General features: G+C 32.9%; 1 protein-coding gene across 2 annotated transcripts in view; it reads right to left on the bottom strand.

The window, feature by feature from the left end:
- MYEF2 (myelin expression factor 2) overlaps window positions 1-18,864 on the bottom strand; it is a 33,764-nt gene that overhangs the window by 13,124 nt on the left and 1,776 nt on the right. Inside the window, exons 2-14 of one of the 2 annotated variants that reach the window (XM_059913356.1) lie at window positions 15,211-15,419; window positions 13,928-13,980; window positions 12,694-12,701; window positions 12,496-12,589; window positions 8,281-8,472; window positions 7,434-7,587; window positions 6,845-6,894; window positions 6,662-6,725; window positions 2,819-2,920; window positions 1,282-1,332; window positions 917-985; window positions 513-611; window positions 139-210 (exon numbers count right to left, since the gene is read on the bottom strand). In XM_059913356.1, the coding sequence (XP_059769339.1) occupies window positions 139-210; window positions 513-611; window positions 917-985; window positions 1,282-1,332; window positions 2,819-2,920; window positions 6,662-6,725; window positions 6,845-6,894; window positions 7,434-7,587; window positions 8,281-8,472; window positions 12,496-12,589; window positions 12,694-12,701; window positions 13,928-13,980; window positions 15,211-15,419 (1,217 nt within the window). The remainder of the gene's footprint in view (window positions 1-138; window positions 211-512; window positions 612-916; window positions 986-1,281; window positions 1,333-2,818; window positions 2,921-6,661; window positions 6,726-6,844; window positions 6,895-7,433; window positions 7,588-8,280; window positions 8,473-12,495; window positions 12,590-12,693; window positions 12,702-13,927; window positions 13,981-15,210; window positions 15,420-18,864) is intronic. The other variant, XM_059913357.1, reaches the window with a different exon arrangement.

The raw sequence follows: 18,864 nt of genomic DNA, 5'->3' as shown, positions 1-18,864 counted from the left end.
CAAAATTTATTTCTAAATTATGACAAGTCATATTAACATATAAGAACAAAGTATTACAACACTACAATAACTACTCTTGCAAAGTTTTTTGCAAGTATTCAAATATTACTGTAAAATTCTAGTAAAATTTAAACCTACTTATTCCAGATCCTACTGGACCCATGTTAGAAGCTCCTATTCTTCCTGCAAACCCTCCAATCATTGCACTGCCTAAACAAGGATGGAAAGATAATATACTAATTAATTTAAATAATCATAGTTTAAAATTCCCAAGGTATTATGCTCTCAGAAGATGTACAATAACTGAAAAGTATAAAGTCTTCTACAAATAGGGTTCAAATATGTAAGACACTGAAAAAGAGAGCTAGTACATTAAAACCTCTGAAGTATTTTTCTTCAAGTAATAAATTGCACGAAACATTATAAATTTCTAATTTTTCATACAAAAAAAGACAGCCAAACTTCGAAAAATACAACCTGCAAAAAGAAAAGAAGTAAACAGCCAGCCCTACCAAGTCTACCAAAGGAATCTCCAAAGCCTCGATTTATTCCAATATCACCACGTCCAAAATCTCTCTCCATGCTACTAGTCATCGCACCACGGTATAGCTCTGAAAAGATTATGCAACAAATTAACCCTTTTTCAAGTATTATCAATAAACAGTAATCCATTTAGGAACTTATTGAAACTAAGCTGTAATGACAGCAACAGTCACAATACAAGAAGTCCATGATTTACCCAACCTACTTCACATGCCACAGATACCCTAGTCCCGCTCTGCCTGGCCCTACCCCCTGGTGCCCATACCTCCTCTGAAAACCTCTACAGTATCCATTCCTAAGTAAAGGGGGCACATTTTTAATAACGGGGAAAATGAACTGTAGCATACACATCCCACTACATACATTTACCTACCTCCCATTCGACCAACTCCTCCAAATCCTCCCATGCTACTCATTGCTTCCAGACCACCAAACCCAATTCCTATGGAATAAAGATTAAGTTTGAGATCTGTCATTTATATAGCTGAAAGGTACATCTTGTAAATATTAAGTCTCATCAGTAAGCTCTTCATCCACCCTACCTTGTGCAACTGCTTCCTAACACATCACCTCCCATATCCCTTAAGTATGTACCAGGCTCAATTTCTGCTAGCAGCCTTTAGGACGTGAGCCAACAATAAACCATGACTTTTGTTTCCCTTGGAATTCTCAACATAGTTTCTAACTTACTAAACATGGTGATGGGTACATACAAAAAAAACAAATGCTTATACATACCTCCTCCAATTCTATTCATTCCTGCAAAACCTGGACCATCCATTCCCATACCTCAAATAAAATACACAATATGTACTTTCAGTAAATCTTATTTTAATGACTGAAGAATGACATAATGCAACACAGCAAAATAGATACCAATGGTCTAATCACAGTGGAATACTAGAGAAGCAGCAGGGCACAGATGGGACGGTTTAAAGTGCTATGCCACAGCAGTTGTCTAATCATGAGTCTTCAAAAAGGCCTCTCTGAATATTTATTAGACAAGAAAACAAAATTCACTGGTCATACTCACATTCAGTTAGAGAATACCTAGGACTAGGTAATCGTTCATTTTTTTTTTCAGCTCAGACACACAAATATCACTACAGCAGATTGAGAGATCAGGTCAGAAAGTAAGGACTCCTTTAAACATGGCAGCTAAGGGAGCAGTAAAAAATGAAAGAATAAAAATAGTATGTGTTTAGGCGGGTAGAGGGCCTAAGAGTAAGGGAGAAGATTTCCATCTGTTTAGATCATAATGATTACCATAACTACCCTCACAATTTAAAATGTAACTATAGCATCTCAACAAAAATAGAAACCAGATAGCATTAATTAGTCCATCAATTAAAACAGCAATTCTCAAAATATGGTCTAAGGACCTCTGAGGGTTCAATAGGTTGAAACTCCTTCATTATCCAAATAACACTAAGATATTGACTGTTTTACTCTCATTTTCTCATGAGTATAAGGTGGAATTTTCCAGAAACTACATGATAGATGACACTGTAACAAATTGAATGCAAAAGCAGATGTAAGAGCATGACTGTCTTGCATTAAGCCAAACATTAAAGAGATGTACAAAAAGGTGAAATAATATCACTCTTCTCACCAATTTTTGTATTGGAAAATACAATTTATTTTCTTAAAAATTACATTTATTTTAACACATAATGGGTTTATCATTGTTATATGTAAATTTTTTTAAATTTCTAAGTTTTAATTTCTAATACAGTAAATACTGACAAATATAACCACATAAACAAAAGCACTTTGGGGTCAACAAATTTTAAGAGTATAAAAGGGTTCTGAAACCAAAAAGTTTAAAAATCAATCTTCAAAGATAAACTGTAGGTTAGTCTACGTGAATAGTCAAACAGCTAGCTGAAAAGCTACCCTCCCAACTAGATATTCAAATTTTAATTGCTTATATGGTAGTATTTCAGCCATTCCACAAATACTGTATATCCATGATACACAAGGCATAGACTATGTTGAATATTCTCCTTCTACCTTAAAGACAATTCAAAATCCAAAGTGCTAAAAGGCTACCTGTAACGTGGCTGGCCTCAGAGGAACCCTCCTGACCTTCTGTTCAACCTCTTTCATGTTCTCTGCTCTCCAAGGTTTCATTCCTTTTTCTGACTAAAGTAACATCTTAAATATTCAACTATAAACTACAGTCCTTTAAATATCATTACAAACTAGTAAATATAAGCTTTACAATGTAGCAAATGTATCATTTAAAAAGAAATAATAAAGTTAGACTACTCACCACTTGGACCTAAATTTCCCATTACACCACCTATGTTCAACTGGCTGGCACTAATAGGCTGTCCACCTGGACCAAGTCCCATTCCAATGCCTCCAAGACCACCTAAAACACAAATAAGAATATTATTACCAACTTATATATGATCAACTAACTGGCACTGAAAAATTTTTTCAAGCTATATGCCTGTAGTAGTATTTCTAAAATTTGGCAAATTTGTAAATAAGAGCACCAGTTCTTCTTTTAATTGGAATGCAGCACATTGAAGCCTCACTATAATATCATTTACTAATGAGAAGTGTTTTATGAAGCAGGTCCATCTTATATCCCAGTTAAAGGCATACTGAAAAAGAGTAATGAAATACCAAGAGGATTTTGAACCACCTTATAAATGACATACATATCTGAAAATAAGAATATTGCTTGAATCTGTAGACCCTCTTAAAACCTAGGCATTACTTTTCAGATGGTTCAAATCAAACTAAAAAGTCAACAAACATGAAAACATTGAATAAAGCAAACGTTATACTACCTAGTTTTATCACTGACATATTTATTTATATAAATAAATATATTTATTTATATTTATACGGTATTTTAATTTATTTATATACTATGGTATACAGGGTTTTCACATCTATTATCCACAGATGAGGTAATTTTTGAGACTGTTAAGTTACTTGTACAATGCCATTTAACTACGTGATTAAGCTAAGACTAGAATTCAAGTTTTCTCTCTAAATCCAGTATTCTTTTTACTTTCTCTCTTAAACTAAGTTCACTGAAAAGAGACTGTAAGAAGATAATCTGATGACTTAAAGGCAGTGGGAACTGTTTTATTCTCCTAAATCTGAGTTTGGCTTAAAAGTTCTTGCTAGTCAATGTAGCAATTAGTAAGTGGTAAGGGCTGAGAAAACCATATACTATATATGTTTTCTTAAAAAGAGTACAGAAGCATGTAGTGTTAAATTGGAGAAAGAGCAATGTGACCTGGTAAAAGAAATATCTTTTTTAGCTCAGTCCCTAAAAATGGTTCAAAGCAATAGCACACTTGACTATCAACAATGCTCATGTCTACACCTAAAACTCTTATTTTCATCTCTGATATCATTCTTCACTAAAAGGAACCAGGCCTCTTTGAAAGTAGGCCAATCTCATGTCTTTGAACAAGAAAAATCTTCATGGACCTGGGAAATCCCATTTTCACCAGAAAGTAATAGCAGAGGCATAGGAAATGAGAGGCCCCCACTTACCAAGTTATAATAATTTGAGAAAAAGAAGTGGGGGGTTGGGGAGAAAGGAAAAAAATAGGGAGGTTAATAATGATTAACTTAACTAAAACAACAAACTGATTCTGTTAAAGTCTATGAGTTCATATTACATCTCAATAGAGTACATAAAACCATAAATCTTGAAAAGAACAGATATAAAAGTATGAATGTAATTTTTAAATCTAAATAAATTGAAAAGTACTAACAGTGGAAAAGTCAATCGAAAGCCCCTACTTTATAAAACCAGGATATTAAAAGATGACACCCTGAGTGATAAGGAAGGGCAGGAAAGGACTGCCCTACAAAGGGAGAACAGGTAATATTCAAAGACATGTAAGCTGAGCATTTTCGAGAATTTATTTTAAAAAACTAGTTTCTCAATTGTGAAAGCCCTATAAACAGTAATCCACATCCACACTGTAGTAAAACTGCATGCCAAAGACAAAGATCTTAAAATCAGCTACATGAAGAGCACAGCTAATCTATAAAGAAAGGACAGTTCAACTGATAGCTGACTCGATAGCAACAATAGAAGCCAGTAGACTGGAATATTTTTAAAGTGTTGAGAGAAAATAAGTACCTTAAACTATATAACCAGCGAAACTATCTTTGAAGACATTTATAGACAAACCAAAATTAAGAGAATTTACTGACAACAGATACTCATTGAAAGAGCTTTTAAAATACATGCTTCAGGGGGAAAAAATAGTGCCAGGGCCTGTGAAAGCAGATGATAAGTAATAATAATGCCTAATTTGTGGGACTGGAAACAAAGCAATATATAACTAAAACACTGAGCAATAATAGCACATAATTCAGTAGGAAAGTGATTAGAATTAGAGCATTCAAAGGTCATTCTACTATTGAGAATAATTATATTAACTTCAGACATTATATAGACATATTAAAATATCCAGGATAATAACCAAAAGAGAAAGATAGGAGAAAAATAAATATAAACATTTGTAAAAAAAAAAGAAAAAGAAAAAGAAAACACAAAATAAGATAATGGGAATTAATCCAAATAAATCTACAAATGTGAATAAACAAAACAAAGCTGTTGTATCTACATTACTATTAGACAAATGACTTAAAGGTAGTTACTAAGTATGAAATCACTCTATAATGATAAAATCTTGATTCACTAAGAAAATATATCAGTTCTAAACCTGCATGCACCTACTGAATTAGTCTCAAAATAGTTCAAGTAAAAACAAGAAAAAATATGCAAATTCACCATTATAGCAGGGAATTTTACCATAAACTTATCTCAGTAATTGATGGCACAAGCAGACAAAATTACTAGCAGAGATATAATTTAAATGATTAACAAATTTGATTTAATGGACATATACAGAACAGTATACTGCACACCTGGAGTATTTATTAAAATGTATCATATATTAGGCCACAATGCAAAGTTCAAATTAATTAATTAATTCCAAGGAATCACAGAGACCATCTTCTATGACCATACTGTTAAGTTAGAAATTAGTAAGAAAAAAAGTATACATTTGGAAATTCAAAAATATATGACTTAGGAAGAAATCATAATGGTAATTTAATAAAAATTAAATCACAATAAAGACACTCTATAGCAAAACTTGTATATAGTGGCCAAATTTATAGTCATAACTACTTGTATTAAAAAAGAGGCTGCAAATTAGTGAAGTACATATTCAACTTAAGGAGTTAGGACAAAAATAAGAGACTAAACCCAAAGAAATAGAGAACACGAGATAGTATTTACTGAGTGCTTACATTATGCCAGAACTGTTCTAAGTGCTTTACATATACTATATATTAATTCATGTAATACTCATGCCAACCCCATGAAGTAGGTACTATCAAGCATCTTCATTTTGAACATGGGGTATTGAGACACAGATGTTAAGTACATCATATTGCTGTTTTATAATCCTTTGGAAAACAATTTGATAATACTGATCAATGAGCATACCTGAAAACCTGTAAATCTACATCAAGATATCTATCTTAAGGAAATAACCAAAAACATACCAAAGATTTGTATACAAAAAGAAAGAAAAAGAAAAAACTTTATTGGTGATTAAAGGGAAAATGTTAAAATACCTAAAATATATACAACAGTGAAATAGTTATGGAGCATCCATATGATAGATTATTAATAGCCAATAAATTTTGGAAATAATTTTTAACATAGAATAATGCTTTTGTTAAACAAAAAAATAAAAAATTATTTATATGGTAGTTCTCAACTATGTAAAAAAATACACCTAGAAGGAAAGACTGGAAGGAAATGCACAAAAATGTTATAATGGAGGTTACTTATGGGTGGTAAAATCACAACGATTTTTTTCCCCCTCACATATGAGCTTAACAAATTTTTTAGTATATATTGCTTTTATAATCAGAAAAAACTACAAAAAGAAAGAAAAGTGTCACATATAATCAATTATGCCAAACTAGCTCCATAACTCCAAACACCAAACTGTGGACAACTTGGGAAGTAGGCACAAAAATAAAGTTTTGCTTAGCATATAATGAAACTGAAAAAGAACAGTCTGTATTACTTCTAATAATAGCTTTTACTTACGTGGTAATTGTGGTGTTTTACTATCATGTGAACGGTAGTCTTCATGAGGGACAGACTTGTCATCCTAATTGCAAAAAAGTTTATTATATGGTTAATATATAATTAAAAAGATCTGTAACATAGAAGAGAGCAGATAAAACATCTGAAGAGGTTGGAGAGTTGAAGTGATATACAGGAACTCACCATTTTCACATGCATAGGTCTATCAAACAAAAACTGCCCATTGAACATAGCTGTTGGTTCAGTCAAGGAAAGCCACTTAGGCAACTATGAAATTATACTTGAACACAAACACATTTTTAATAATCATATTTACCATCAGACTATCTCCAATATTTTTAAAAACATCTTTAGTATTTTACTTATTTGTATTAGTCTCTTCCGCATACTCAAAAATCTTCAGTTCTTTGCTTTATAGTTTTATTTTATAAGTATCTTTTAATTCAACCACTGCAAAAAGAAAATTAACAAGGCTTCATTTAAAGCAACTGTATTAATGTACAATGAATTACATTACTGTCAACAGCATGTATACAATTAGTTGTGGTAGGAAGAGAAAGTAGAAAAAAGTTCATACCAGGCCTATACAATATGGCTAATTCAAGTTTTAAGAGTGACTTTAGTACTTGGACATAGTAAAGGTTTTATGTGCTGGAGACCAAATTCTAATACACATTTCTAAGCCAGGCAACCTTAAATTCCATAATCCCCACAAAATGGTATCAAACTTCTTCAACCTTATTAAATAATGCTAAAGTGTAAATCAGGATACAAATTGCTTGAACTGCTTCAATTGCTTGTTCAAAAGTGACTGTGCCCATTCCTCTGCTCTTGCCATCTTTGTCTTCTTTAATATCTGCCCGCTTTACAGTTCCAGCTATGCTGAACACTTCCTTTAGCTTCTTCCAACCAACTTTGAAGTCAAGCTTAATATAAAATTATATAAAGTTACATACCTATTAACTCCTCTCCCCACTTATAAATAATACAAATCTTTTCTAAACTCTCAAAAATATAAAGAACTATATAATTCTTGTTAAACAGTATATCAATAGTATTCACGTAGAAACATCTTAAACTGTTAAAGAACGGTTAAGCTACATCTACATTGTTCCTTACCCTTAATTTTTTTAATTCCCAAAACAGTCTCTCAGAGCTGCTCAATCCTGTTTTGTACATTTGAAACTTTCATATCTATTTTTACTGACAGAAATTCAGATTTTGGAAAGTATGGTTGATATCACTGACTTTCAAAAGCTTAGAACAAATGACAAACCAACTACAACATGCACATTCACAAATATCAAAGCTAAAGAAAGAAATCCATTTACCAATATGAACAAAAATCACATATAATGTAAGTACATAATTTCAAGAACTGCTTAAGTGTTTATAAATTCCACAGTTCTGTTTTAAAAAATCCTAAATACTTGTATTTACACTCTGACCTTATATTTATGGACTTAAATTGGGTTTGAGTTTACAATAATTACTGTTTTGCTTAGTTAAAAACAAGCAAAATGTTCTATAAACCTATGACCCATTCATCTAATTAAATAATCTCATGATTAGAACTAAATATCTGAATGGCAAATTTTTAGAGTAAAGCTTAAACTTACATTAGCAACAAAAATTGTGGAACCAAGTCTACCAGCCTGCAAATTACTGATAACCTCAGGAGGAATGTTTGGATTATTGAGAATGGAAGGTGGTAAATTCATCAATCCCGATCCCATGTCGGGCACATGTCCTCCTGGAAATGATCCTCCTGTTCGTTGCAATGCCCTACGAGCATTTTCTCCATCAGGATCCTATAACATACAGTGAATGTTAAATGCCACTAGATACATCAGTAAGTCTATATCACTAAAATAACAACTTCAAATTCTACAGCAGCTATCCCAACTGGCTCAAATTAGTGGCCCTCTTGAAGAGTGAGCTTTTTTCTCATCCAGAGAATTCAGTCCCATAAAAACCTGTGGATAGACAAAAGATTTCAGTCTCCAGGGATGTCAATTAAATACCTCTTTCCAATCACTAAAGTCACTTAAGAACTTGAAATTAGTTTAATTTTGTCCTCATACAGGTATACAAGTATATGGCACACACACATAAATCCACATAACTCAAAGAGGAACAAAATACTTACTGTGACTCTTATTCTCACCACTATATGCCCAATGTAATGCCAAATTCATACTAACTCAAAGTTTTCAACAGCAGAACAGCTTGTTATAAAACCCAGGAATACTGGGGTAGAGGGGAACTGTTATAATGTGTAAATTTCATTCCCAAAGAAAATACAATTATCCACTTTCCAAACTCTTTCCATCCTCAACAATGATTATGATCTGAGACGGAGGGAGAAGGGAGATAAAGGTATGAAGAATGGTACTAAACACTGTTTGGTTTTTGTTTTTGTTTTCTTTAGTTCATTGACTTTTAAGAGAAATATGCTGCCTTTAAACAAAGCAAAAAAGGCAAGCTTAAACATACTTCTCACTCATCTCAGTGAGTACAAAAAGAAAACAAAAACCACATAAACACACAGATAGACTATCACCTGCAATACCAAATGATTATGATATATGTAACCATCAACTCTACTCTGCTGGCCTCCATCTGGGAATACTAATAAAAAGAAAGTTGGATGACTTTAATAAATTTTCTAGGAAGGCTGGGAAATAGAAGGTGAAGTGAATGTAAGAGTAAAGGTATTCTGGCATCCAATGTATTCCATCACCATGAAGAAATAAAAAGAAATACAAAAGCAAAGAAATTAACGTTTTGAAGAATGCTATAAAACTCTTTAAGTTAATAAATAAATGCTTCAGGTCTAAGGTTTCAAAATCTTGCACAAATACAGACTTAGAATAGTGGTTACCTATGGGTAAGGAGGAGGACATAGCAGGGAAGATGCTTCATGAACCATTAAGACAGATTGTTTGTCCTTCACATCTTAACATTAATAAAACATATTGTTATATTTTGATTTTTTTAGGTATGACATATATATAAACATATATACACACAAAAATATAAACACACATATATCATAAAACATATATAAAATACAAATTATGTAAAACCACCTACTATATAGCATGATTTTTATTCCTCTTTTCTCCTTAGATGTCAGCCTGCCAGTCATTGCCTGCTATTGCTGTGAGAGGGCCTATAATAAGTTTACAACTGCTATTAAACCTCACTTAATTAAATTTAAAAATGCAATTCTAATATCTGTTAATGAACATTGGAAATATACTTATCCCTAGACTCGAACTAGTATTTCTCAGCACTGACCCCAGACACCCATGTGGAAATCAGATAATTCCAAGACAGGGACCTTTAGAGATATTAATCCGAAAAAGTTAACTGAATAAAGAACACCTCATCATTTAGCCAGGCCAAACTCAACCATTTCTCTCTTTAGGAAGTAAAAAATGGGAGTATCCTATATCAACTTGGATCACGTAACTCTACTATAGGGTCTCTGAAATATTACTGAGGATCTACAATGTGCTAAAACTTAAAAGAACACAAACAATATGGGCTTGGCCTTTAGCATCCAATAAACTTTTTTTCCAGTTTAAAAAAAAAAAAGACACAGAATCTAAAATACTTGTCGTTTTTTTTTTTTTTGGCCACACTGTGCGCCTCATGGGATCTTAGTTCCCCGACTAGGAACTGAACCCCTGCCCTTGGCAGTGAGACCACAGAGTCCTAACCACTGGACCGCCAAGGAATTCCATATAACACTGGTCACTTGAAGAGGAATAGGAAACATCATTAAAAAGCAAGTCATAATCCTCAAAATAATAATTTCCCAAATGGTGGCTGTTCTACAAATGTCACCTTTTGGGAAATTATTAGGGTATCAGCATATTTCTGGAAAACTGGTCCTGGCTTACGCATAAAAATTACCAAATAAATGGCTGGCACAGATTACAACAGTCTAAACTTTCTCTACCGATTTTCTACATCTCAGTCAAAATATTTAAAAACAAAAAAAACAAAAAAAAAAAAGGAAAGAATAAGCCCCTAGGCTCAAATAGAATTAGAGAAATTCAGAAGCTGACTCCAATAAAGGGACATGGGACACCTGTATTTGTTGGCAGCATGGCCTTTAATTTTAAGCTATTATCACCTCATATCCAGGAACAAGAGACCAAGGACCAGTAACACTCCCACCTTGGGCAGGAATAACAACAATCAAAATTATTATTACAGGGACTTCCCTGGTGGCGCAGTGGTTAAGAATCCGCCTGCTAATGCAGGGGACACGGGTTCGAGCCCTGGTCCAGGAAGATCCCACATGCCGCGGAGCAACTAAGCCAGTGCGCCACAACTACTGAGCCTGCGCGCTAGAGCCCGCGAGCCACAACTACTGAGCCCAAGTGCCACAACAACTGAAGCCAGTGCACCTAGAGCCTGTGCTCCGCAACAAGAGAAGCCTCTGCAATAAGAAGTCCGTGCACTGCAATGAAGAGAACCCCCCCGCTAGCCGCAACTAGAGAAAGCCCGTGCAAAGCAACAAAAACCCAATGCAGCCAAAATAAATAAATAAAATTTTTTTTAAAGTTAAAAAAAATTATTATTACAGCTAACATTTATTATGTAGTTACAATATTTTCAGCACTGTGCTAAGTGCTTTATATAATAGAATTATAACAAATACGTAACATTTATTGTTTTACATATATTAACTCTTTGAGTCCTCATAACACTATCAGATAGATTCTAGTATCATATCCATTTTAGTGATAATAAAACAGAGAGGTTAAGTAATTTGCCCTGGGTCAGATTCTCTGATGCCAGAGCCTGAGTTTTTTTAATCCTCATAAATGTATCTCATTTAATCCTCATAAAAACCCTAACTAGGTAAGTATTATCTGTATACTATCATAATTACTAAGGTTTAGAGAATAACTCAACTAAGTCACACAGCTAGAAAGTGATAGAGCTGGGACTCAAACCAATATCATACTAAATTAAATTGTGACTGACAGTACTGCTCTACAATGATTTGTATCCATGTTGGTGGAAACTCTTCAGGGTCCCAAAGTTACATCCTCTATCATTTTTTACTATAGACTTTAGCAAGGATATATACATACGTGGTCTGTGATCAACTATTCAGATAAGATCAACAATATGAACTAAAGAAAGACATGAAAATGACTTCTATTCAAGCTAATCATTTCCAAGGTAAATTACACCTAACTGTAAACAGTTTTTCATGTATCTTCTGATCATTCTTTTGTCAACATATTTATACACTGTTTCATACAACGGGAACATCTCCACTTTAGGGGTTTCCAGGTTCCAGTTATAAATTTCACTAACCGATTTATAACTTTTCTTAAATTTTAATCTGGCATAGTTTCAGGTTAATTTTATTAAAAGTGAATATCAATTTTATTCAAATCCATAAGGAATTTGCATTATTAAGCAAACTTTAATTATCAACTAGAATATCTACAATATTTCTTAAATCTAAAACAGTCTAAAAACTGAAAATGTTTATACCCAGTAAAGTCAGCACCTTAAGTTTGTCATCTTTAAATTTCTGTGTCCTGTAATTTTTTTAAATCATATACCCCTGCTTATAATAACTTGGAACAAATCATATACATAGGATACTGCTTAAGGGCAAATAGGAAATCATGTACAAGCAAAACTATCATCAATTGTATAATGCTTTAATAAGCATCTACCCTTTAAAAAAAAAAAAAATGCTGTAATCAGATAAATAACCTTACTAGATGACAATCCAAACAAGACATGTCCTTACATTCAAATGTTTAAATTATTCCAAATATAAGAAATCTTACCTCTTTGATATTCAAGGGTCTTCCGCTAAGATCATATTTGTTCATAGTTTCTAGTGCTTTCTTGACAAATTCTTCATCTTTGAATTCAACCACACTTAATGGGGAAAAAATTTATAGGAAATGTTTATGTACTAAGATTTTTTTTCCAATCATAAGTTTAAATTTGACTTAAGATACTTAAAAAAAGAAAATTCTTACCCACAACCCTATATCCAGGTAGATTTGTCAATATATGCAAAAGAAAAAAAGTTCTGGATCAGTAGACGAAGTTAATGGCAGATGCTAACATTTAAATCATTAAAAATCAATAATACAATCATTCTTTGTCTTTTAGACCTCCAGAACCTAACAGGCACGTGACCACAAATTTTCTGTAAATTTTTAGATCTATCTATTTAAGATTGTAGAATCTAGCATCTAACAAGCTTGGAGCACATTTTTACTTTTAGATGACTCTTCTTTAAAACTAAAGTAATGTCATCCCACAAATTCAATCAAAAGTAACTCAAGGAAGTAACTGAAGGCTCTCAAATACCTATCTTTACATTGTTACAAATATTTTTAAAAGATATATGGTACACAAATAGTTTTTGATGTAAATTTTTCAATTTTTATTAAAATCAAAATAGGAGATATTAATCTAATGTTAAACAAAGTTCTCAAAACTGGCTGCACACAATTTAATAGCATCCAGTTGTAAGTATATATAAAAAAAAAACTATGCTAAAGAAACAAATTAGTAGAATCATTTTTTAAATAATTCCTTGTCAATATTACTGTTCAAAGTGCCATTTGAATGTGATGACAAAGTTTTTATTTCTCATGCACCCAACTGGTTTTTGCTAGTATAATGAAACATTGTTAAAAAGCTTTCCATTATATTCTTCAATATATTGCTTTCTTGCTAAAAACCAAAATCTACTATCAACCAATTCCTTCTGTGTCAATTTAATCATCAATGTTATTCATAACAATTGGTCAGAGCACTGCCTTTTATGTAGTCCTGCAGGCTACCAAATTAGGCTCTTCAGTGCAAGTTTCAAACGTACATTCTGAATTAACACCTTTAAGCTATAGGCCTCTCATAGAACTCTTAGGAAATATTATCAATTCAGTGATTTTTAAAATATCCTTAAAGACATCAAAACACAACAAAAAAAATCCTATATTAAAATCTATTGGCTAAGAAGCATTACCTTAGAGCATTAGAAAAGTGAATGCCCTTTATGAGCATTTACAAAACCCATCCCTTCAAGGCAGCTAGTTTGGTTTGTATAAGTGTCAGACTTGCTAGTATAAAGCCTCAAATCTTTCATAATAAAGTAAAACAAAATGAAACTTAAGTTTCCAAAAACTGGTACAAGTATTATACAAAAAGTAAACTGCTGAGGAACTTTTAAACCTCAAGCAGATTATTGCCCACAGCACTTACCCTTGATTTTCCTTCCGCATCCTTAAAGAGCTCCACGTATGTAACCTCACCAACTACATAAGACATACAAAAGGAAGATACCAAGAAACAATACATTTAAACACCAATATCTTGCTTTACTGCACACCTGTGCACAACTCTACAGAAAAGCACCTATTATTCACCAACAATCAAAACCAGACCAACATACCTCCTGTCAATGGCTATGTAAATTTAACTAATTTTCAGAAATGTACATCATCCACATTCTCTAAAAAAGCTAACAACCATATTAACCTAATTCATGCTACAGATCATATTTTGGCCAGCATGATATAGTTGGTGAACAAATGCACATGTACATACAAATGGTCCCTTAGCCTATCATATTAAAAACATCAACATTAGCACTTTTCAAATAACTTTGGTCGCCTACACACAACAGCTGTTTTAAGGTGACTTTCTACCTGAATGTCTTCAATCTTGTTTGCCGTCAGTAAACTAAATTTACAAGTCATGCTTCACAGCAAGCCACACACTTTCTAAATAAAGTCAATGAATAAAACCAATCAAATAGTTGTCACCTTACAACAGATACACCAATGCAAATTTTTTTTTATTTATTAGAAGAGATCAGCCTCAAAACCAAGTACGTAGTTTGCAGGACTGTTGAAACTCAATTTTTCAAGAGATAACAAAACTAACTTTTACAAGATCAAGTATTAAAAATATTTTTCCCCAAAATCAACCATGTATATAAAATGAAAGTTTTCAGGTTATTCTGAAAACAAAACTGCAACAGCGGTAACGCAATTTTAATATAGAACTGCAGAGACAGCATCATGGCATTCATGACAATGCAAACAAAATGAATTCCACAGCCAGATTCCAGACTCCACCAAGATAATAACAAAACAGCTTTTGGAAAAAAAAATAATCAGACCTTATTATTCATACATTAACACACTAAATGTATTGCTTACCTAATGCAATAGGCCTTTAAAAATCTATAAAAACTTCAACTAGACAAAGCAATCACTTTAACAAAATTCTTGGTGGCATGCATATGCTGGCTCGCTACTACCCCACTAAAATGGCAAAAAAAAAAAAAAAAAACTTCATTTATCCATACTACCTTGTAATGAAATTGTGTCAAGTGAAAGAAGAGGAAAAGATTAATTTATGTGTCAAAAAAATCAATTTTTTGAGTCTGTGTGGCTAAGAGGAATAAAAAAAAGTTTGCTTAGCTCCCTCCTCATTCTATATGAAAATAATCCAACAATGGGTTTATCAAAAATAGTTACCTTTTTCTCTCATTAGATCTTTAATGGCTTGCCATTTCATGTCATATGGGATGTTGCTAATAAAAACTCTGTTACGATTTGGACCCTTCTTTTCTCCAGTGCCTGAATTCTTGTCTTTTGAATAAGGATGAAATCTGTTGGCTTTCTTATTTCCTGTAGATTTTTCTTTTAATTCAGATTTCTCTTCTTTGACTGATTCATCATTCTCCCTGTGAATTAAAAATAAAACAAAAAACAGAACAACAAAAAGAAAACCTCAGTGGGGCTTCCATAATGTAAGTCTACGTTAAATAAATATTTCATGTTTATCACTTCACTTCACAAAATTCTCCCCTAAGTTAGACCTCAGCAAAGCAGCTGGAGACTCAGCTTACTGGCTTTGAAATTACCCAATGTCTTTTCAAAGCAATGATTTGGGCATATTACCAAAGTTCTCATTTAACAACCCTCCTTTTTTTCTGTATTAAACAGCTGCAGCATTCAAACAAACCCAGTTTTTCCCATCATACTACTTAATAAACGTTGTTAGAACCTAACAAGAGGGTAAAATGGGTGATTTTATTCCTAGAGTATATTAAAACTTCCACCTTTAATGGAGAATTAACTTTCTGGGCCTCATTCAGAACTCTACAAAAATTAATTTACAAAATGACACCCAGAAAAAGTTTCTCTCTTAAAGGTTAATGGTTTTCTCCCAGAACTTTCCTCTTCCATCGCTTTAAGAACATAATTAAAACATAATTTTATCTATATACTCCCATATGACTCTCATAATTTTTGTCTCTTCCCAATTTGGTCAACATAGAAAAATGATAAGGTATCCTATTTTCATGCCCAATATTTTCTGTGTTTTAACCTATAAAACTAGGATAGCATACTTCATAGAATCATGCCATTTTTATTAGTAGTATCACCTAAAATGGTGGGATGGGATGGAGAAGGGAAGCAGTACTTAAATGCAACATGAACCAGAATTTTATAAATCTACTTTTTAATGAGGTCCTAACTGGAAAAATATTTAACTTATAAGACTGCAATCACATTACAACTATATGATGCTATCCACCAAGCACCTATAACATGTTAAGTATACACTTAAAGCAAACCCTAAAGATAAAAATCTGGAGATACATTTTAAAAATGCAATTTACTTTTCAAAAGTAATTTTTTTTTCTTTTTTTACAGAAGAAACAATAGATTTCTTTTAAGTCACTAATTACCCTAGTGAATTTAAAACTAATTAAAACTTCGATTTTAAAGCAATTTTTCACAAACATATATTAAGAAAAATCTCTGGGAATGACATCCAGGAATCTGAATCTTTTAAAGCTTTCTAGATTATTCTGACAACCAATCAGGCTTCATAATCCAGGCTCTATATTATCTTCTAAGCCAAGCGACTGTGGGAATCTATACACTGCAGTGCTCCACACACACCTCTTACTGTAGTCATTTGTTCCACAATATAGTGAAGTTTTCAGACACTGTTCTTCTGAGCAGGTAACAACGCAGCCATAAATATAGTATGTGAAACTCTATGAGAACAGAAACTATCTGCATTGGTGTCAGCGGCATCTAGCGTGGTAACATGTGCTCGATAAATATTAATTTTTGAATGAATAGTCAATTAAGAACCCACAGATGATGCTACTGTCTGCCAGAAAAACTGCTAAAATCAAGGAAGACACATTAGGGCCAAACATGCTTTGCTACCTCTTCAGACCTTGACAGGGACACCTTCACTATCAAACATCTTCCCTCATCAGAAACAGCATGCCTGGAAGTGGTCTTCTCAACTGTCCAACTCTAGCAAGTACCGACCTGTCTGAACAGAGTGGCACTCCTATAAATGGCAGCAAGCAGTCAAAAAGCCACAGAGCACTTTTCTCTGGTTTCTGAGTACAGTAGATACAAAAACAAACCCTTCTTTTTAATCCCCCAAAGAACCTATTTACATAATAGGCTGAATTCAATGAAGGTTTTTTAAAATAAACTAAGTCTCTGTTCAGGTGAGCAGACATCTATACAGTCCCTATCCAAATACACCTTCCTCTGCCTATTTTATTCCTAGATAAAACCAACTGTGAAAACTGCACAAAGTTCTGAATCACTCGTTATGTTCTTTTATTCTTACATGGATGTTGTAAGCTTACAACAATCTGACAATTCCATTAAGAAGCGGTAAAGTTATCATATAGGATATGTTCTTTATTACTCAAGGGATGACCAGAGGGAGAGATTTCTTCAAGTTTTCCCCAATTAGTGGCATCTTAAAGATACTGCTAAACTGCTCATCTACAATGCATAAATTAAGATTACTATGGAAGGTAGATCAGTTTAGTTGCTAGAGGTGTAGTCTGATTATTAAGAAAGTGAACTATAATTACTCAATTTCTGAACTCATTTCTAAGTCATAAATACACTATGGGAAAGACAGTAAAGATATATGTGAAAACTCACAGGAAAATGATACTACATAATATCAAAATATTGGCACTATATCCAGAATTCCATGTAATAATTCCGGAACTATTCATCTAAGCAATCTCCCTTGTAATGTACTTGAAATACTGTGATGATTCTAAGTCACAAAAACATTATCTACTCTTAAGACTAAATTATGTCTACCCGAATTAACATCAATCTCTGAAAAATCAGTATCCAACAACAAATAAGGACACACAGTTTCAATATGTGACTTAAAAAGCATAATGCTATAAGATCCAAAATCAAGCCCGGTTCCATTCTTTACTCCTAATATAATAAAAAATACTACTCTACTTCAAACACTACACCTTGCTGCAATACTTAATATTTTATACAACCACCGTAATGTAACTCTGAATCTCCATATGCTCCAAGGTGTTACTGAGTCACACATGAATAATAAAGAGTTATAACAATACTGCTATTTTTCTTCCCATTCACTTAAGAAAAGGAGAGCTAGTATACCATCTTGGCATAAAGAAAAAGACTAGACCTAGGGAAACATCTTTAATTTCTTGTCAAAAGATGTGAACATGACAAATAAATCCTCTGTACATGAGTTTCATGATCATATAAGTTCACTTCTACATTTCTTAAATGTTTACTGCGCCTTTTTAAATATAAGGACTTGGGAAATACAAACAGGAGTAAGACACAGCTGTCTCTGACATAGCTGCCTCCATCCTTAATTACTATGAATTAACCTCAGTAAAAATCATTTCAGTCTTGATGACAAACAGCACTCTGTCCACTTCTAAGCAACATATATTTTAAGGCAATATTTGGTAATTTTTAATCACCTCTATGAATTCTTATCATTAAAAATATATGGTGAATCAACTCAAGGTTTATGTGTTGGGTTGTAAACTACTCCAGTTGGTGCCCAGGGTCAAAAAAAAAAAAAGGCTGTTAGATTGATGCAGGTAAATGTCCCTAGTTATTCAGTGTGAGTGACCCATGATAGACCATTATATGTTCTTAAGGAATAAACAGTACAAGAAACCCCTGATAGTAAATTGGCTTCTTTACTCAACTGGGAAAAGAGGGAGAGAGATGAATTATAAGCAATTTGAAAAGAATCTGCATTTGTATTTACTGGTAACATTGCTTCACCTTATATTTTCCTCTTCCTCAATCAGAAGTGAAAGGGATTCTTTTCCCACCTCT

The sequence above is a fragment of the Balaenoptera ricei genome, chromosome 2 (assembly GCF_028023285.1).
Source record: "Balaenoptera ricei isolate mBalRic1 chromosome 2, mBalRic1.hap2, whole genome shotgun sequence".
NCBI classification, from domain to species: Eukaryota; Metazoa; Chordata; class Mammalia; order Artiodactyla; family Balaenopteridae; genus Balaenoptera; species Balaenoptera ricei.
Note: the sequence above shows the minus strand (reverse complement) of the source record. Positions and strands in the feature narration are given on the sequence as shown.